Source organism: Diabrotica virgifera, chromosome 8 (assembly GCF_917563875.1).
Source record: "Diabrotica virgifera virgifera chromosome 8, PGI_DIABVI_V3a".
Lineage (NCBI taxonomy): Eukaryota > Metazoa > Arthropoda > Insecta > Coleoptera > Chrysomelidae > Diabrotica > Diabrotica virgifera.
Genome location: NC_065450.1, coordinates 89,530,038 through 89,552,255, shown reverse-complemented (window position 1 = coordinate 89,552,255; position 22,218 = coordinate 89,530,038). Strand labels below are relative to the sequence as shown.

Genomic DNA, 22,218 nt, shown 5'->3' with positions numbered 1-22,218 from the left:
TAAGCAAACTTGACGTACGTGAGGAAGTACATCAAAGTGACGTCACAATTGCAGTTTTTTTGAAATTCTAAAAATCTGTGCTCTCACTATAGTCCTGTCGCCAGGGGGGGTACAACGGCCTCGTTAATTCAGATGGACTTACCCAAGTTTTTTTTATGTATTTTGACCCATAGAACACGAATTTTTTGGGTAACAGTTGATCCGGATGTCGATAAGATTGTTATAGACCAAGAACTTGAGGAATCAAATAACAGCGATTTTTGGCAAAACAAAACAATATTTTGTATTTTTTGGGTCATTTTAAGCAAAAAATATTTCTACAAGTTTTTTAGTAGGATGCACAGTTTTCGAGATAAACGCGGTTGAACTTTCAAAAAATCGAAAAACTGCAATTTTTAAACCCGAATAACTTTTGATTAAAAAATAAAATAGCAATTCTGCTTAGCGCCTTTGAAAGTTCAAGTCAAATTATGTCGGTTTTGATTATTTGCATTGCTAAAAATTTATTGTGTTATTGTTAAACAAAGCTACAAACAACTAGTGCGTGAGTGATGTTTCTATGATTTCTCATTTAAAATCGAACGAGTAGGTAGAATAGGTACTAGTGCAATCAAGACTATTTCTACGTTACATGCGTTAAAACGCATGTAAAAGCACGGGAAACCCTACGTGTTTATAGCTTTGTTAAACAATAAAAAAATAAATTTTTACCAATGCAAATAATCAAAACCGATATAATTTGACTTAAACTTTCAAATGCGGTAAGCAGACTTGCTATTTTATTTTTTAATCAAAAGTTATTCGGGTTCAAAAATTGCAATTTTTCGATTTTTTTAAAGTTCAACCGTGTTTATCTCGAAAACTGTGCATCCTACGAAAAAACTTGTAGAAATATTTTTTACTTAAAATTGCCCAAAAAATACAAAATATTGTTTTGTTTTGCCAAAAATCGCTGTTATTTGATTCCTCAAGTTCTTGGTCTATAACAATCTTATCGACATCCGGATCAACTGTTACCCAAAAAATTCGTGTTCTACGGGTCAAAATACATAAAAAAAACTTGAGTAAGTCCATCTGAATTAACGAGGCCGTTGTACCCCCCCTGGCGACAGGACTACTATCAGTCTAGTTTGATCAAATTTTTTGTATTGAGTTGTCTAACTTGTTTGTACTTTATTTAAAATTAAAATTTTTCATTATTATCCACAATGAACACTCAGGATGTGACGTCACTAACTGTCACTTTGTGTCACTAACTGTCAAGTTTGATCAAATTATTTGATGGTGAGACGGGGCCTTAACAGTATTCTTTTTCCTATAGGTACACTGTACATACAGTATATTATTTTTAAGATATTTTAAAAGTATATACAAGTATGTGTTAAGCATATACTTTTGCATATGCTTACGCATATACTAAGAATATTCGATTAAGGTATATTCTAAGAATAAACTTTTACAAACATTCCGAGATACTACGTACACGAATGTGCTCAGTATATTCGGTGCAAGAACATTCTTTGAAGCACATGCAAAGAACATGAAATTTAGAATGTTTTTAATGGTACATGCTATGCTTGTACTACGCATATACTAAAAAGTATATACTTCGACGAATGTTGGTAGGATATGCTTAGAACATGATACGAAAATCATTGTTATGTGGGTTAAGATTCAGCATATTTATTCGACTTATGATAAGTAGTTTTATTTTGAGAAATACTCGAAAATGTTTTTCTTGATTGATAAAATCAGATACGGCCATTCGTGTGCGGTGCACGCGCAGCAAACCTGCTGGGGTCGCACAGTGGTTCCAAATGCCGAAAACGTGGCCATGAACCTTTAAAAGCGTTTATTGTTCATGCACTTCGGAATTACTTTCGTTTTTAAGGGTTTTTGGCATCGCTGATTACGAATCTGACATTATTTTTTCTGAAAATCAAAATGGCGGATTCAACATGGCGGACAAAAATCGAAAATATCAATCAAAACGCAATGTTTTTATTAAATTTGGTAGTTTAAGGTTCCTGATTACAAATCTAACATTACTTTTTTTTAAAAACAGAATGGTGGATCCAATATGGCCGAAAGAAATTCGAAAATTTTATTTTAAACGCATATTTATTTAAAATTTTATATTATAAGGGTCTTTTAAAATTGCTGATTACCAATACATTTTGTTTATGAAGTACAGTATCCAGAAACTATTACTTATGTACAACCGGCCCAAAAATACTCAACAATCGCCAGAATCATGTAATATGCCTCATTTCCCACTTTTATATTCAAACAACTGCCAGCAATGCATAGGCAGCTAAATCAAAGTGATTCTGTATCTTCTTACTATATATTTTAAGATTAATAAAAATTAGTCGCAGAATTTTGTGTTTTTTGAATGTATCTTTATTAAAGTTGAATTATTTCAAGTATATTTTCACTATTTATGCATTAATAAATTTAAGGTATTTATTGTTACTAAATCTTAAGGTAACTTACATCTTACAATACTATATACTTAAAAAAGAAGAATCTACTTTACAGCGATAAAATTGATAAACTATAAAACGTTTAACAGCGTTTTCAATATACGCGTTCTTTTCACTTTCTCTGCCGGCCAAAATACCCTCGTACATGGCTCACTTGTTCCTGAGCTATGAGCCACAATATATCCAGTCTGATCCTTATAGCTGCGTATTACGACTCTACGATAGTATGAGAAAACAAATGTAAACATGAAAATCCCTAGATAGGGACATTTTTCTTCGCCTCATGACCACGTTTTCAGCATTTGGAACCACTGTGGGTCGGTGTTGTCCGCTATCACCCATGTATGAAATAATCTCTTTCTTCTCTTCTTCTTTTTGTATAGACATTACTCTGTTTTTTCAATGCGACTCCAGTAAGTTGTCGTTCCATCGTTTTCATATTGGAGAATCTTCCTGGAGTCTAGCCGTCTTTACTACTCTATTTGTGATTCGACTTATGTGGTCATTCCATAACTCCATACTCTTCTGTTTATTGCCCTGTTCTTAACGTTTTCCACCTTGCATCTCCGTCGTATATCTGTACTTCTAGCTCTGTCAAATAGTGTCTTACGGTCAATTTTTCGAATGGATTTCCTCTCCGCTGTTTCGAGCATTCTTTTTGTCTGTGTCAGATCGTGCGTATGTCGTTATTGGTCTGATGACTGTTGTGTAAATTCTGCCCTTAATTTCTTTTCCGTTATTTTTATTTCTCTATATTGTATCATTCAGGCCACTTGCGGCTCTGTTTGCTGTGTTCACTTGATTATCCACTTCTGTTTCGAGCTTTCCGTAGCTAGAGAGTGTGATGCCTAGATATTAAACTATGTCACTTGTTCTATTATCTGACCCTCCAGCTCCAATTTAATAAATCTATTTAATTTGCTATTATAACCATGCATTTTGTTTTTTTTTTGAGAAATTAGGTTAAATTTACTGGCGGTTATAGTAGATTGGTTCAGCACACGTTGCCAATCATCTTCACTTTGAGATATTAATATTGCATCGTCTACATAGCAGATTATTTTGTTTTTCCTCCATTTGGGATCCTTTTTTAGTTCCTACTTTTTTATTATTTCATCCATGATCGGGTTGATTGAACAATAAAGAACCCAGGGAATCCCCCTATCTTATCCCATTACCAGCTTCAAGGCCAGTTAGTTCATCTTCTACTTTTTCTTTTATTGTCTTGTTCTGGTACATGTTTTCTGTGGTTTTAATTATTCCTAGACTTCCCTAGATGTACCTCTCTTGAGAATAACAAATTAATCTGAGCTAATTAGCAAAATACAAGGAAAAGTTATTTACCAGCAATTTTATTGCTGGAATCGAATCTTATGATTGTATATATTAATAAGATAGGTATGCAAAGTCCGCAGATAGTGTGCTACTTTTTTTATAAACAAAATCCTGCCCGAAAATCGTGTTTTTTCAATTTTTGCTGCATAACTCCAAAGATTTTAACTTTACACCAAAAACACTCAAATAAATATTCACCGTAATTAAATTCTGCATAGAGGAGTGTTTTTCCCGATTTACTTCGACGAAAATTTTCCCCGGAAAATGCAGGTTTTTCTAACAAAATCTTTAATTTTCAACTAAAATTTTAGATAAGTAATTGTTTATCAATAATTAAATAACTTGGCAATATAAAAACTCTTTTTGTATAGATTATAATTCCAGAAGCCGATGGAAATTGAATAAACAGTTTAGCAACAATTGAATTGTTAATTTAAAATTTACGGTCGCTATAATAACCACAATAATTATGATACGGAAGAATAACTATGATTTTTGTATAAAAAGGCACTGTACCTATCTAATGTAGTTTACAGAATTGAAATTGGACTATTTAAGCAGCCTCAGGAATATTTTTTTAAATTATAAACAATTTTTTGGCTTATAAAAAAATAGATTATCTCAGGAAATATTAAATTAAATTAAATCATGAAAACGGTTTCGGAAAAAAAGCGACAGGACGCTTCTTATAAAAGAAAACCGTTTAATTGTGATGATGGTTCCTGAGATACAACCGGTCAAAGTTGACCGGCATTTACGGCAAAGATATAAACAATAGGATCGTAATTTTCAAACCATCACCTTTTTATTTTTGTCCTCTTTCTCCACACCAATTTTCATAGATACTCATACCATATATTATTATAATAAAAACTATCGATAATACGAGTGAAAATTGCCAAAAATAGCAAAATTCCAATCAAAAATTAGGTTGGAGAAAATGTAATCTCAAAGTTCAAAATCGGTATACGTTAAAAAAATGCGTTTTCTCGGCTTCCCATGGAGCAATTTTCTTCATTTTTTTTTTGTTCCCAAGTAACTCGAGTAGAGCCATCTAACTAACGCATTACTAAATGTCAAACTTGCTTTTGTTTTGTTATAATAAATTAATTTATTTATTATAACAAAAATTTTTAATTTGTTTAAATACAGATTGTTTAAATAATTATACAACTTTCAAATGAGAATATTTGTGTTTTTAACATTAAAAGGTACACTTGTAGTAAGGTTACCTAAAAATGTCTACAACTGGAAAAAATATGTAGTTTTCTTTTCTTATAAATAAATTAATTTATTATAACAAAACAAAAGCAAGTTTGACATTTAATAATGCGTTAGTTAGATGGCTATACTCGAGTTACTTGGGAACAAAAAAAAAAAATGAAGAAAATTGCTCCATGGGAAGCCGAGAAAATGCATTTTTTAACGTATACCGATTTTGAACTTTGAGATTACATTTTCTCCAACCTAATTTTTGATTGGAATTTTGCTATTTTTGGCAATTTTCACTCGTAATATCGATAGTTTTTATTATAATAATATATGTTATGACTATTTTAAAGATATGAAAATTGATGTGGAGAAAGAGGACAAAATTATTTTAGAGATGACAACTTTGGCATAGTTCTGATTAATATTCGTTCTATAAGAAATAAAACTGATGAATTATTTTTGTTTCTGGAGGAATTAGGATTTCCCCCGATAGTTGCGGTTACAGAGCACTAGCTTGAAGTCAACGAGCCTTTTTTGTAGAAAAATATACCACAATTGCCAGGTATGATCGTCCAAGTTCGGCTCATGGAGGCACCCTAATTCTTTCTAGAAATAATGATTTTTCTGTGATAACAAAATATGACTTTTTGTTAAGTGAATCCTTCTTTGACTTTTCCTTAGTTTATAATAAAAATCTTAATCTTTACATTATTTGCGTTTATAGATCACCTGACTCTACCGTGGAACTATTTTTTCAGAACCTGCTAAATTTGTTAGATGACCTGCCTCATAAAAGCAGAAAAATTCTATGCGGTGATTTTAACATTAATTATGCTGCTGCTTGTGCTACCCAAGTGTCCCTGGCCAACATATTTGAATCGTATGGTCTCTCAATGCACGTTAATTCTCCTACAAGGATTACAAAAACTACATCTACCATAATCGATTATATTGTCTCCGATTTCTCACCCCTTGATGTCTGCTCTACAGTTATTAATGCGGGACTATCTGATCATGAAGCAGTGTATACGAAGTTTAACATCTTCAGCAAACCCTCCTCAAAAACCCGACATTTAGGTAGGATTTTTTCCACCAGGAATTTTCGTAAATTCCAAAATTTATGCCTAACTTCTGAGTGGCACTTTCCTTCTATAGACGTGGACTATAATTTCAGTGTTTTTCTAGATAAGCTTCTCCGCATCTTCAATAAGGCATTTCCTTTAATCCCTATTAAGCCAAAACATCGGAAACCTTGGGTTACGAAAGGTATTCGCATATCAGTCAAGAATATGCGTTCACTACTATACATCAAGAAATTTACTACCAATGTTTCTGTCACTTAATATATCACGAAGTACAGTACAACATATCTAAAACTGGTCAGATCAGCTAAAAAAGACTATTATCAAAATCGTCTGGGAAGCTCTAAAAGTGTTGCAAAAGAAACTTGGTCTATAATAAACGATCTTCGAAATAAAACTCACACAGCTCAATCATTTTCCCTTCCAAATCCTGAAATTCTAAACGACTACTTCGTTAATGTGAGTAAAAATATAACATCAACTATTCTGCCGCAACAAGATCCCATTTCATATCTCCCTAACTCAAGAAAGGTCTCGAATTCATTCTTTTTAAGACCAGTCGATAACTCTGAACTGATCCAAACAATCAATAGTATCAAAAGCAAATCATCTTGTAGTACTGATGGACTCTCTATAAAAATTTTCTCTAATCTCACAGAAAATGTGTTGGAAATCCTCGTCTCTCTAATTAATGATTCCTTCGAAAAAGGTAAATTTCCAGAGTGCCTAAAGACAGCCATTATTATTCCTCTTCATAATGGTGGTGAAAAATCTGATGCCTGCAACTATAGACCTATTGCCTTACTACCGGTACTCTCCAAAATTATCGAGAGACTCATTAAAACTCGACTTATGTCCTTTATCGTTGATAACAACATTTTATCACAAAATCAGTTCGGCTTTTTAACAAATAATTGTACCACTGATGCCATGTTTTCTGTACTACATGAGGTTTACCAAGCACTAAACAATAATCTTTATACTGCCAAAGCTTTTGATTGTGCAAAAACCCCATCTTGATTACAAAAATAAATTTCTATGGAATTCGAGGTATTTCTTTAAATTGGTTCCAATCCTACTTGAATAATAGGAAACAACTAGTTAGAGCAAATGATACTAACTCTAGTCTCAAAAACATTGTATGTGGAGTACCACAAGGTTCAGTATTGGGTCCTCTTCTGTTCCTTATCTTTATAAATGACATCACTAATTTAAAAATCGATGGGAAAATTTTTCTTTTTGCTAATGATACCAGTATCACTTGGAGCAAGTCAACTATTGCATCTCTTCATGAAACTATAATTTCGGATCTACTGACGATAAAGACCTGGTCTGACTCTAATTTACTCTCTTTTAACGTAAATAAAACAGTAGCATTATCCTATAAAGGAGCTCTTCAACCTTTGCCTCTTAATAACAGCCAGATCAGTACCGTTGATTCTGTAAAATTTCTTGGTATTTTTTTATACAGCAACCTCAAATGGTCCCTTCATATCGATTCGTTAAGTAAGAAACTCGCCTCAGCTTGCTATGCAATAAGATCTGTCTCAAGGAAACTCAATTTAGCATCTTCAAAATAACATATTTTTCGTTGTTCGAGTCTCATCTTCGATATGGTCTTCCTTTTTGGGGTTCTAGTACAGCTGCTCAATTTGATGTTATTTTTAAATTGCAAAAAAGAGCAATAAGATATCTGTTTGGCCTCAGAAGATCTACACATTGTAGAAGTTACTTCAGAGATCACGGAATTTTAACACTTCCATCTTTATATATTCTAGAAACGGTTTGTTTAATTCGTAAACACCTTCATGTCTTTCCAGCAAGGCCCAATCATCTTTACTCCACCAGAAATTCAATCTTTGACATTTATTTACCGATTCCATCCACTGAGTTAGTAAAGAAATCTATATTATATTCCGCAAAGAAACTGTACAACCATCTCCCGTTACAACTTAAATCTGTAACATCTTTCCCAAAGTTCCGTAAAATGACAAAAGCCTATCTATCTAAAAGACCATACTATTTAATAGAGAATTTCTTAATGAATAACTAAGAAAATTGGGTTTCATACGCAGTAGCATAAACTTGTCAGTTCCTTATTTATTTTATTATATTTGTTGTAAGTATGTTCAATTTGCAATTTATATAAATTTTGCAATAAATTTTTTTGTCTTGGCTTTTATATCTTATATTACCTATACTGTACATATATTGACGATTTATCTTATTTTAGTAAATTGTACTTGTTATTTGTTATTGATATTATGTTTTCTTTTGACTGTATGTAAGCTTTGTCCATAAAATTGTAAAAATTTTCAGTGACAATAAAGCATATTTCTATTCTATTCTATAAAAATAAAAAGGTGATGGTTCAAAAACTATGATCCTATTGTTTATATCTTTGCCGTAAATGCCGGTCAACTTTGACCAGTTGTACTGCAAACGCCAGTTAACTTGGCGAGACGCATTGCACAGTGGCTTATGGGATGATCATCAGTCTCAGTGTCGTTGTGCGTATTCGCTGTCGCCAAGTTAACTGGCGCCAGTGTTCCCAGATGACTTTTTTGAGGATCAGGAGGTGTCGCCACGAACGATCAGGAGATTTCAGGAGACTCGCTCGCCTCAAAAATTGGTAGAATTCTGTAGTTTCAGTCTTTACGTTTATAGATTGGCAACTAGATGTCGCCACGAAAAATCAGTAGAATCAGTTGGTGGAGTATTTTTACGTTTATAGGTAGGCATGCAACTCTATAAAATCTGTAAGGGACGGCTGTGGCAACGCTAGATGGCGGCTAAAGCATAAAAATAAAAAAAAATGAAATAGGATAAAATTCTGAAAAATTCAAACTCCATACAAAACCGTTCTTGAATCGTTACGAGCATGCGCAATGACGAATAATGCTGCGCAGTAACACATTTTTCGTTACTGCGCATCCTCGCAATCATTCAAGAACGGTTTTGTATCGAGTTGGAACAAAACCAGATGATTTTCATAATTCCATCACTTCATCAGGAGGTTTAAGGACGCCATCAGTAGATCAGTAGGCGAGGGTCGCCATCAGTAGGTCTCCTGAAATTTCAGGAGGTCTGAGAACACTGACTGGCGCTTGCAGTATCCACAGCAGACCCCGCAGTATCTCAGGGGGTCCCGGTGAATTCGTAACTATTTTAATCCCCCATCCTAATTACAGGCCAACTGGTAACCCTGCCGCGCAGATAATTTTTCGGTAACCCATCAAGTACCGGTAAATTTGTAACTTTCTTTTGTAAGTAGTTACTAACGATGTTGATAAACTAATACTGGTATTTCAGGTATGTACTTGTATAAATTACCCTCTTTGAAGGTGGTGTAAAAGTTATTTATCATTTATGTGTATTGTCTCTTGGACTAGTTACATGAGAAAGTCGAAATAATTTTTTTTTTATTAAATTGAGACAAAAGAAGAATGTAGGTATATAATTTATTTAATTCAAAATACATTTTACTGTTGTCCTAAAACAGAAAAAACATGTTTTATTTGATAAACAACTATTGTTTTTCATTTAATTCAATATTAGTTGTCACCCACCAGCCTCTTAGCAGTTTTAACATTTAATTTAAGCGTAAAGCAATGCTTATTTTTCAAATTCACATTTTTTTCTGTTTTCTGACTACAGTAAAATGTATTTTGCATTAAATAGATTACCTACATTCTTTTTTCTACGGCCGTGCTAAAAGAGCCACTTTCACGCACGTATTTCGTTTCTGAAAGTTGCACTTTCCCGCACGGCATGCGTGAATGTAAATTTTCCCGCATGGCGTGCGGGAAAGTAAAATACCTTGTAATATGGCATTGGAATATATTATAATACATGCAATAAACTAATATTCAGATATTATTTACTAATGCATTTCAAATTTATCTTATTGTGTTCATGTTTTAATGAAATTAGCGCGATTATTTCATTCATAGGAGATTCTGACCAATAGAAAGCTACAGAAATACAAATTAAACTGATAATTTTTGATAATTTCCCGTCGTCAAGTATATTACGTCAGATGCCCTTCGTTGCTACGAAAAAATACATTCAGTGACATTAATCACAGTTAATGTTTTAAAAATGATTAAAATGATGACTTTCAACCGTCAAATACTTATAATAACTGTATGTTTAATTGTAGTCATTTGTATTGTCCTTTTCATGATCATTTTTCAGTGCGTAACAAATGATAGGAAAAAGGGTAAGTCCGTGATAATACACATTTATGACATTTATTCTAACACGACATTTTAGTTAAATCTGACATTTGTCACATTTTATTTTCAATTTGGAATAAAAACAAATCAAATGTGTTTCTTGCATTTATAAAATGGTATGTTCTTTGATTTGTATAGTCTTATAAATTATACAGATGATATTTGTAATATTATTATCTAATTAAAAAAAAATATTTTTTTATTATGGCGCCATCTATCGACCACTAGAATAACTAGAATAAATTTTATAAAAATGTCACCGACGAAATGTAATCACCGACGTGCCTTTTTTTCTGTCACATACAATTTAATGCGTTAGAAAGAAATCGAAAAACTGTGACGCACTGAAAGATGATCATGAGAAATACTGTACTTACATAAATAAATTACAATAAAATTTTGGTTTTGAACAGTTTCATTCATGAAATAATCGCAACAAATTGCACCCGATCCCTAAAATTAATATAGAATTTTTGCCCTCGTGACACTTCGACATTATTTCGCTCGCCTTCGGCTCGTGAAATTAAAACTGTCAAAGTATCACTCGGGAAAAATTCAATAATTTTAGAGCTCCATCTGATGTTTATTTTCTGTCAGTAAACATACATCATCCGTGAATTCTAAATCTTCCAGTTTACTTGTCATATTCTATGTTAATCCAGTTTTTCCATATTCCACTTTCCTCATTATCCAGTCCATAATTAATGCAAATATGCGTCCCTGCTTGACGCCTGTTTCTATTTTTACGTTTTCTGTTATCCTTCTATTATAATCTATTTTTGCTTGGTAGTCTTCATAAAACATTTTGATCAGGTTGACGTATTTTTCTGGTAAAGTCCTTTTCATGAGCATTTTTCAGTGCGTCACAAATGATAAGGAATGATGAAATAATGAAAAGAAAAAAAGGTAAGTCCGTGATAATACACATTTATGGCATTTATTCTAACATGACATTTTAGTTAAATCTGACAGTTGTCACATTTTATTTGCAATTTGGCATAAAAACAAATCAATTGTGTTTATTGCATTTATAAAATGGTATTTTCTTTGATTTGTATAGTCTTATAAATTGTACAGATTATATTCGTAGATATATTATATAATTCGTAAATAATTTTTTATTCGATTATAGCGCCATCTATCGACAACTAGAATAAATGTTATAAATGTATGTAATCACAGACGTGCCTTTTTTCTGTCACATACAATTTAATGCGTTAGAAAGAAATCGAAAAACTGTGACGCACTGAAAGATGATCATGAGAAATACTGTACTTACATAAATAAATTACAATAAAATTTTGGTTTTGAACAGTTTCATTCATGAAATAATCGCAACAAATTGCACCCGATTCCTAAAATTAATATAGAATTTTTGCCCTCGTGACACTTCGACATTATTTCGCTCGCCTTCGGCTCGTGAAATTAAAACTGTCAAAGTATCACTCGGGAAAAATTCAATAATTTTAGAGCTCTTGTGCAATTACTACTGATAATTCGTTGAAATAAAATTATTTTGACATAATATTTAAAAGTCAAATCAGTGGACAATTACAATGGTTTTGAATCGTCGTCAACCTTGTCAAATAATTAATTTGTGTATTTTCACTTATAAACAAAAATTGATATAACTCTATTTTTTGTGGCTTTTTTCCAAACGTACGGCCCTAGAAAAAATATTGTTCTTAACTTATGCGTAAAGTGTCTTCCCCGCACTCGACTGCTTGCCCGAACTCCGCTATCGCATCGTTCGGGTCAACGGTAGTCTCGTGCGTGAAAGTATCACTTTCCGCACGAGTTAGGAAAATAACTATTTCCCCCTACCTGTACCGAAAGTAAACTTTTCCGGACCTGATTGTGGGTAGCAAAGTTGTACTTTTCCTCCCTAGGCTTGAATAGCCTTTCGAATGAGCTACACACACGGCCTCTATTCTCATTTAAAAAAAAAATCATCGATTGCGTCATCACGTCACGATAGTGACGTCATCCATCAAGATGGATGACGTCACTAGTATGATATGTATACCAAAAAATTAGAATTTAAAAATAAAAATCGACCTATTTCGGGATTTATCTCCAGAGACGCCCATTCTCCAGAAAATGAATTTATTTCAACTCAAACGTCCTCACTGTATTTGTTTATAAGCCAAAAAATTGTTTATAACTTTAAAACAGTGCTCAGGCCGCTTAGATAATCCGATTTTAATTCTGTAAAGTGTATTAGATAGGTAGAGAGCCTCTTTATATGTGAAAAAATTAGCAAACTTCTAAATGGTCTACTTTTTGTTCAAAAATTTGAACTTTTTTAAAAACATTTAGATTGCAAAATTATTATGCAAAATCTATCAGGTCGATTTTAATGAAATTTGGTGGACGATTTAAGTATGTTATAAGGATCTTCTATGCGAATTACGAAGGTTCTAAGTGCAACCAAAGTTGTTGAAAAACACTGAATAAAAAGAGGCTTATTTTGCCCCCTTATTTTGTATTTATTGCTATTTTACAGAAAGGGTAATAATTTAAGACATTTTTAACTAGTCGTATATCATACAAAATTCAACTACCTTTATTTTATTTCCCTACGACTTTGCTCCAAAATGAATCGTTTTAAAGTTATAAGCAAAGAAAAATAGAAAAATCAATGTTTTTCGAAATTTTTAAATATTTTAATTTTTTTATTAATGTTCCGGGCATATTTGAGAAGGAGCATAAGTCAATTATTATTATTGAAGTTGTCACCTAACTTTATCTGCAAAAATCCGAATGCCACCTCGCACATTCGCAAATAGACGTTTTTTTACAGATCCGCCCTGGTATATACAATACATATCATATTGTTTCAATTATTTTATTAAGACAATTTAATTTTTGTTATTTTTTTATAGGTACATACATATAATACACAACATGTTTTAAGCAAACCAAGAACCATTCGCTTACATAATATGCTATATGCCCCGTGTTGGCTTAATCCGTTACTGTTCAAATTTATTTATTACCTTTTAACTTATCTACCTGTGGTATTAGAATTAAACAATGGTTTCGAATTCACCTGTATAAAGTTGCGAGTTGGGAGAGTCAGGTAGTAAAAAAGTTACGAATTGGCCGGTGTACATTTTGATTTGAAAAAGTTTGTCATTAAGAGTTACGAGTTGGCGCGTGTCCATCTCAGGAACCATTCATCACAATTAAAAGAAAGTTTTTTCTTTTAAAAGAAGTGCCCTGCCGCTTTTTTTCCAATACCGTTTTCATGATTTAATTTAATGTAATATTCCTCGAGATATTCTATTTGTTTATAAGCCAAAAAATTGTTTATAATTTTAAAATATTCCTGAGGCCGCTTAAACAATCCAATTTCAATTCTGTAAAGTATATTAGATAGGTGCAAGCTCTTTTTATACAAAAATCATAGTTATTCTTATTTATCGTAATTATTGTGGTTATTATAGCGACCGTAAATTTTTAATTAACAATTCAATTGTTGCTAAACTATTCACTCAATTTTCATCGGCTTCTGGAATTATAATCTATACGAAAAGAGCTTTTACATTACCAAGGTATTTAATTATTGATAAACAATTACTTAACTAAAATTTTAGTTAAAAATTAAAGATTTTGTTGGAAAAACCGCATTTTCCGGGGAAAATTTCCGTCGAAGTAAATCGGGAAAAACACGTCTCTATGCAGAATTTAATTACGGTGAATTTTTATTTGGGCGTTTTTGGTGTAAAGTTAAAATTTTTGCAGTTATAGAGCAAAAATTGAAAAAAACACGATTTTCCGGCGCCATTTTGTTTATAAAAAAATAGCACACTATCTGCGGACTTTGCATACCTATATTATTAATATATACAATCATAAGATTCGATTCCAGCAATAAAATTGCTGGTAAATAACTTTTCCCAAAAATGGCCTATTCTCCGATAATCTGTCCAGACTAAATGGAGAACGTCCTTTAATTTGACAATATCAATATAAATAACAGATAATCAAAGTATATAAATAAAAACACATAATATATCAAAAACATTTATTTGCAATCCTTGTACTGTATCACAGCCCTTTCTCCTGACTTAATTTAAAACAATACAATAAAGCGAATATAACAAATATATTAATTATTTATTTGCAGAATCCAATAGTGGCATTAATTAATTGTAAACATTAACTTAAACAGATCATAAGATAATGACGCATTTTTGTCATAGAAAAAATTCTGGTGGAATTCCTTTTATCCGAAGAAATAAAACAAATTACTTGGAGAAAAAAAATTATTGAATGGACAAATTATTAATCTTTTATGCGCTATTTCCAGAGGTTACAACAGTGTCTAATTTTTGATTTTTGACAGTTGTTTAGCTGTTAAGTTTTTTACGACTCCTCTCACTGAACTTGTGAATATTTCGACAGATTCATTGTTGGAAACATACAGTCGGAAAAATAAAAGAATACCCATGAACAATCACATCAATCACTTATTTTGTATTTGCTGTCTTTTTCTATAACAAACGTTTGTTACTTATAGAAAAAGACAGCAAATGCAAAATAAGTGATTGATGTGATTGATGTGATCGTTCATGGGTATAGGGCTTTTCATCGATTGTCATTTGTTTCGAGCTTCTGTCATGTGTCACATAATATTAATATATCTACGCCATATGTCTTTGGTTTGTATCATTGTTATATACCAATAACGTACGACGTAGATATATTAATATTATGTGACACATGACAGAAGCTCGAAACAAATGACTGTGAATGAAAAGCCCTATTCTTTCATTTTTCCGACTGTATAACACAAAAATTCCTATTATTATTACACATTATTAATAGCTCAAGTAAACTTGGTATTGCAAATTTCCTTCATTGAACAAAAAAAGAAGTGTATACTAAACTAAAACAGTTTGGGTATACAGTAACCGCCCCGCTACTAGTCACACAGTTCTGGACCCTTAACTTGTTGCTTGTTTATTTTTAAAATATTTTTGTGATGTATTTGTGTGTGTGGAGAGATATGGCATTAGACAAAGCATATTTTTGCCACAGAATTTTGTTATAAAGATGTTTAAATGTTTATAAACTTAATTAAGATATATATAGATTTGTCTTAAGATTGCTGATATTAAGTGGTAGGCTAATGTTGGGATCAAATAAACCTAAATAGGGGAGTGCATATAGATTTTCACTTCGGAAAAAATCAAACAAGATAGAACTTTTTGTAATTTCATTAAGAAATGTTTAATAAACAACATATCAAAAAGTTCTACTCGAGAAGTGGGTGCTTCATTTTTTATTAAACAAATGAACTACGAAATTAGATGTTTTTTTTAAATAATTCCAAAAATATAAATTTTAGAAAAAAACTGACTTGACCATTGAAAAATTCAAAAAACGTTACAAAAAAACCTAAGAAACTAGAAAAAGAATTTTCTAAAATTAAATCTGTATCTCCTATAATTTTATATTTATAACGCTAAAGTCACCCTTCTCACAAACATTGGCGCACTGTAAACTAACGTACGGCGAAGTGCACGATTGAGTTATTTTAATGTAATTCTTTAACTAATGGATCAAATGAAATTTTACAAATTGAACATGAAAGAAGAATAATTAAGCTATATTATGGTTATAATAGAAAGAAATAAAATGTATGGGCATAAGCACGGTGTGGGCGGAAAATGAGCCTTACACGAATTTTGTTTAAAAATGATTTAAAAATGTGTAACTAATACAATTTTTCTTAAAAATCTCTCAATTTTGCACAACTTACCTCTCAAGCATCGTACTAAATGATGTTTCATTCAAAAAAAATCTTAAAAATTTAATTCAAATGATATGACGTCTCAAAAAATGTAATTTTTGAAATCTTCGTAGTTTTATAGAATTACCTCCACTTTAAGACGGTATGTATTACTCAAGTTTGGCCAGATTTATTACAATTTTATAAGTGCTTTTTTAAAGCTTAGGATGTAATCTTTAAAATGCACTAAATTATTTTACTTTTAGAAATGAAATAAACTATTTCTTTTTAAGAAAATTAAGAAAGTTAACAAAAATGTAATACAAAAACCGAAAATTACCAGCTAAAAAAATGTTTATACAAAGTGATCAAAACTTTTTTCTGTAAAACTTACCTAAAATACAATTAATAATAAGCTTCAACAATAATAAATGTTCAGCAAAAAATTTTTTTTAGCTCTTATACAGTATGTCTGCGTAACTTGGAACCTATTGATAACTTTTTTATTATCAGTTTTACGAAAAAAAATTATTCTTTATAAAATACTCTGCATCGTATATAATCTAAGATGCAATCATCAAATATCAAATTTAATTAATGTTATACGAGGTATGTCAAAAAATATGGATTTTACTCAAGAGTAAAGTACCTTTACATTTCACAATATCGAAAATTGTTATTAAGAAAAGTTGTTTGGAATTGAAAAATTTGTTTTAGTGTTCAATTACATCCTTCTAATTAAAATATTGTGAATAATAAAGGAACTTAACTCTTAAGAAAAATTCATATTTTTTACATACCTCGTATAAAATTAAAAAAAAAAATGATATCTGATGGTTGTATCTTAGATTTTAGACCAGGGAGAGCATTTTATAAAGAATAACTTTTTTTCGTAAAAGTGATAATAAAATAGTTATCATAATTGTAATAAAATAATGACGAGTATCCGTAATTTGAGAAAAAATTGAAAAAATTTTTTCGATTAGAATAATGTAATTGTATATTTAGACTGTTTCTAATTTCAAACAACTTTTCATTATAGCATTTTTTGATATTCTGGAATATAAAGGTACTTTACTCTTTAACGAAATTCATATTTTTGACATAACTCGTATAAAATTGATAAAATTTGATATCTGATGGTTGAGTTTTAGATTTTTTACTATCCAGAGCATTTTATTAAGAATAATTTTTTCGTAAAATTGAAAATAAAAATGTTTTCCATATGGTTCCTAGCTGTGCAGACACACTGTATAAGAGCTTCTGTATAAGAATTTTCAAATTGAAATGCCATATTCGAATTCAGCATAATCAAAAACAAAATATTGATCAAAGTAAAATGATGAATTTAAAGATATTTTTAAAATTATTTGCACAAAACAATTATTATTTAAACAATTAATAAACAATTAGCGGCAAAATCTGCGAGTAGAACTTTTTACTTTAACATGTATATAAACTAACAAAAAAAGTTTTAAAAAAATATAGGCTTGTTTGAATTTTTTCGAAACAATGCATGTTTTCGTTCTAATTGCACTCCCCTAAAATATAAGTTTCGAGTCTGATCCCTATGATTAAGACAATCGAAGAATACACGGTTTAAATCTTAGATATATTCATGATTATACAGACCGAAGGGAGTCTCATAGAATGCAGTCCTATGAAGATGTTTTTTAAAAGGCCATGGTTATTATCTTCTTCTTACTGCGCCGTCTTCTTTCGAAGGTTGGCGATCCAAATGGCAATTGTAGCTTTGGTAACTGCTAAACGAAATATTTCTATAGATTAGCGATCAAACCATCTCCTCAGGTCTTTCAGCCACGATTTCTGGCGCCTTGCTATTGATCTTTTGCCCTGTACTTTCTTCTTCTTTTGGTGCCTATTCGTTTCGAATACTGGCGATCATTCTGGCTATAATTATTTTGTTAACTGATGCTTTAAATAGATTAGTTGTCGTTGTCGAGAAACATTTCCTCAGGTTCTTTAACCATGATATTCTTCTTCTCCCTGTACCTCGCTTTCCGAATACTTTGCCTTGAAGGATTATTTTCAGTAATCTGTATTTAGTGCTGTTTCTTATTATGTGTCCGTGATATTCTAACTTTCTCTTTTTAATTGTAAACATCACTTCTCTTTCTTTCCCCATTCTTCGTAGTACGGTCTAGTTGGTTATCTTGTCCGTCCATGATCTCCTTAGGATTCGCCTGTATAGCCACATCTCAAAGACTTACAAGTTTTTTTCAAGTTGTAATTTACCTTCAATATGATTTGCACGAATTCATATCTTTTAACTCGCAACACATGACATTTTTTCTTTGATAATTCTTAATAATTCATTTTGTTTACTCATGCGCCAAAGTACCTCATTGTTAGTAACTTTTTGTACCCATAGAATTCTCAGCATCCGTCTGTATATATGCATCTCAAAGGTATCTACCTCAATATATCCCTGTCAATACTACTGATGATAAAAGAGATCTTTACAATTTTAAATGTTTGTAATTTCTGATATCTCAGATGTATTTTTTGCTATTCTAACCACTAAAAACTTATTATAGTCAGGGATTCCAGGCCTATTTTCACCATTTACTACTAACAAGCTAATTTTTCGTGAGTAGCTTCATTTTGACGAGACGCCCAACTTTTTTGCTTACAACAATTTCCGTATGTAGTAGATAACAAAGATAGCATGGATAGTCCAGTCGAGTTAGACGAATAACAGGCCTAACCTTGCATGCCGAGCTGCCCCAAATTTTATTTTTCTTATCTTTAGGAGAGTCAATAGTAGTGTAAATTTAAAATCTCAACTGAATTCCGCTGTTGCGTAAGCCGTCATTTTGATTTTAAACGGGAACCGTTTTTGCTCAATATCTCACACGTCATTTTTAATTTCTCGACAAAAAGTATGATAACTAAAATTGTTGAAAATGTGATTTTCTATAATTTCTTTCATTACAATAATTTTTTTCGTGCGGTCAATATTTTCAGGGTTATGGGGGAAAATAATGACAATTAGAGCATAATTATTGAATTATTTTGTTTAATATTGATTCTTGTCGGACTAGCGATACATACCTGTTTTTTTTTGTATGACATTGTTTTATTTGGATGAAAAATACACTAACTTATCAAGTGATACCTTTGTCCTACTGTTATTAATAAAAAAAAATGGTCTTGTGTCATTAACAACTTTTGAAAGTAGGACCAGGACAATGTACCACACAATTTGTAAGACAATGTGAGACAATATATTTTTCATCCTAGTAGTGTAGGAGGTTCATTACACAAATTTGTAAATAACACTAGTACATGGATAATCGCTGAAAGTTTTTTAACTCTAGCATAGGCGGTTCAGATGGTATAAAACGGGGTTTTTAAAAATGTAGCATCCTGTAATTAAAAAAATTTGCAATTGCCGCCGAGTTTCTTCTTAATTTTGATTATAGTTAGGAAAAAATAAGTTTTTTTAAAAACATCTTTTTTAAAAATTTGTCAACTTTGGGGCGTCACCCCCGCTAAACGGTGGGTGATAGACATAGACTGTCGGGAAATAAATAGTAGGAAATATAGTCCTCTTCATTTTACTATTGAATAAATTTTTTGCAAAACGCACAGGAAGGGCTACGTTTCGCAAAAACCACAAATTACTCCTTTTAAAGGGATAAAAAGGGGGGTTCCGGGGCGAAATTAAAAAAAAAGTTAGTCTCATAATAAGTACCCTTGATATACCAGAAAAAAAATAAAACCGGACTTATGTCAATTTTGCCAGGTCCAACCTCCGTTTCCTACACTATAGTCGGGATAGCATTTGACCTTGCATGCCGAGCTGCCCTTTTTGTATAGGTACAGTTTTGTCGTAAAATTAATAATAACGAAATAATTCAATAATTATGCTCTAACTGTCACTATTTTCCGCCATGTCTCAGAAAATATCGACCGCACGAAAAAATTGTAATGAAAGAAATTATAGGAAATCACATTTTCAACAATTTTAGTTGTCATACTTTTTGTAGAGAAGTTGAAAATGGCGGAGATATTGAGCAAAAACGGTTCCCTTTTAAAATCAAAATGATGGCTAATGTAACAGCGGAATTCAGTCGAGATTTTAAATTTACACTACTACTGACCCTCCCTAAAGATTAGAAAAATAAAATTTGGGGCAGCTCGGCATGCACGGTTAGGCCTGTTATTCGTCTAACCCGACTGGACTATCCCTGCTATCTTTGTAATCTACCACATACGGAAATTGTAGGAAAAAAGTTGGGCGTCTCGTCAAAATGAAGCTACTCACGAAAAATTAGCTTGTTAGTAGTAAATGGTGAAAATATACCTGACATCCCTGACTATTATAATTATTAAAAACTTAAAAATTATTGTAAATACTTGGATTTTTAATACAAGCTTAGTAAGTGTAATCTAAGATTATTGTTAATGTATTTTATACGAACAAAATACAATAAAATATTAATCGTTATTTTAGGAATTACATCAGATTATTTTTTAACTACCATAAGAAAAGTCAGTGAAGACATCTAGGAAGAGATATAATAATTTCTATACGAAATATAGAGATTTTGTCCAGTTTTGTAAGAAATTAAAATGTCCAAAATAATGATAAATAAGTTAACTACCTTAAACATGATTATCATTTTTAGTATTATTTACTATTCTTCTATTTGAGAGAATATACAACACTCTAGCCGCAATAGCGTAAAACTGATAGATCTGCAATGACAGTTTTAGGACAACTTATGCCTGGCTCCACCAACAAATCTTAAGCTCCAGCTTAGTCCAGCTTAGCTTATACATCCATCATTTTATACTTTTATCTCTATGAGACGAAGTTTAAGATGCAATCCACTTGACACTCCATTGTAGCAAGCTGAAAATTGATCTAAGACTCAATGGTGCAACACGTATGTTTAGTAAGCTGAGCTTAAAGCACGTCTTAAGCTTAAGATCTGTTGGTGCATCCAGGCATTAATCATACAATTAATTAAAGTCACGATATATAAAATAAATAGTTATTTTTAAAGATAAATTTCCTGTATATAATACAATATTAAATAATCACTGTTTGATATCACTTTCTGGAGCATCTGATTCTACTCTTTTGCCGGATTCTAATGCTAAGGGGCGTTTTTCTTCGGAATCGGTGTAAGCACATGCATCAAGGACTATTTGATTGAAAGCTTCTGGTTTGTCGGCGTAAACGTAATGGCCAGCACCTGATACCACCTGAAAAATAAAGGTTCATATAAATACGTTATACAGGGTGTCCCGAAAAGATTGGTCATAAATTATACCTCAGATTCTATGCTCAAAAATAGGTTGATTGAACCTCATTTACCTATATACAATAGTGCACACAAAGAAAGTTATAGCCCTTTGAAGTTACAAAATGAAAATCGATTTTTTTAGTAAATATAGTCAGTGTCAAAAACGCCGGAAAAGCACGGAGGGGTAGGACAAGCCACCTTTATCCCTGGGGCTTACCCCCCATAACACCTTGAGGCTGAGGTGCCCTCCGATCGCCAGACTAGCCCTTCTAATCCAAGTCGACAATGCCTTCCTCTGAAAGGTCCGTCTCTTCTACCCGGTCTCTCCGTTCACGGACGACGGCCCAGACAAACGTTGCATCCACTCAACCAAACATCAATCAATTCGCCCTCCCTAAATCGGGAAGGTGACTCGATTCCAAGCAATTAATACAATCGTCTCCAGTCGGAGCTAGACCTGGCGAGCCTAAACGCCGAAATGAAAATTGTCCGTGACAAGTACCAACAGGTCTACCTCCGAATGGAGCAAGAAGATGCCAACAATCCCCTGCTTAAACGATACGCTCACGACTTTCCACCGCTTAAAGCTACCAAACATAGCTCACAGCAACAAAGCTCTCAGGTGAAACAGGGAGCAGTTTCAAGAACTACTTCTCAACCCAAACCATCTACTCAAACAACTTCTCAACCTCATCAATCTTCTTCTTCACAAACTCTAAACCCAGTTTCTCAAACGTCAGCAACAACAATCAACAACCTTCAGAATTCGTCTTCCAACGAAGACAACGCCGCTCATATGCAACCGCCGCAGCGAGTTCTCGCCCCAAAAACCAGAACGTAGTCAAT

General features: G+C 32.1%; 1 protein-coding gene across 3 annotated transcripts in view; it reads right to left on the bottom strand.

The window, feature by feature from the left end:
- Positions 1 to 14,369: 14,369 nt before the first annotated feature.
- The window catches only part of LOC126890802 (1-acylglycerol-3-phosphate O-acyltransferase ABHD5), a 114,415-nt gene continuing 106,566 nt past the window's right edge, over positions 14,370 to 22,218 (bottom strand). For all 3 annotated transcript variants that reach the window (XM_050659994.1, XM_050659992.1, XM_050659993.1), the window contains exon 7: positions 14,370 to 21,331. In XM_050659994.1, the coding sequence (XP_050515951.1) occupies positions 21,164 to 21,331 (168 nt within the window). In that variant the 3' untranslated portion in view covers positions 14,370 to 21,163. The remainder of the gene's footprint in view (positions 21,332 to 22,218) is intronic.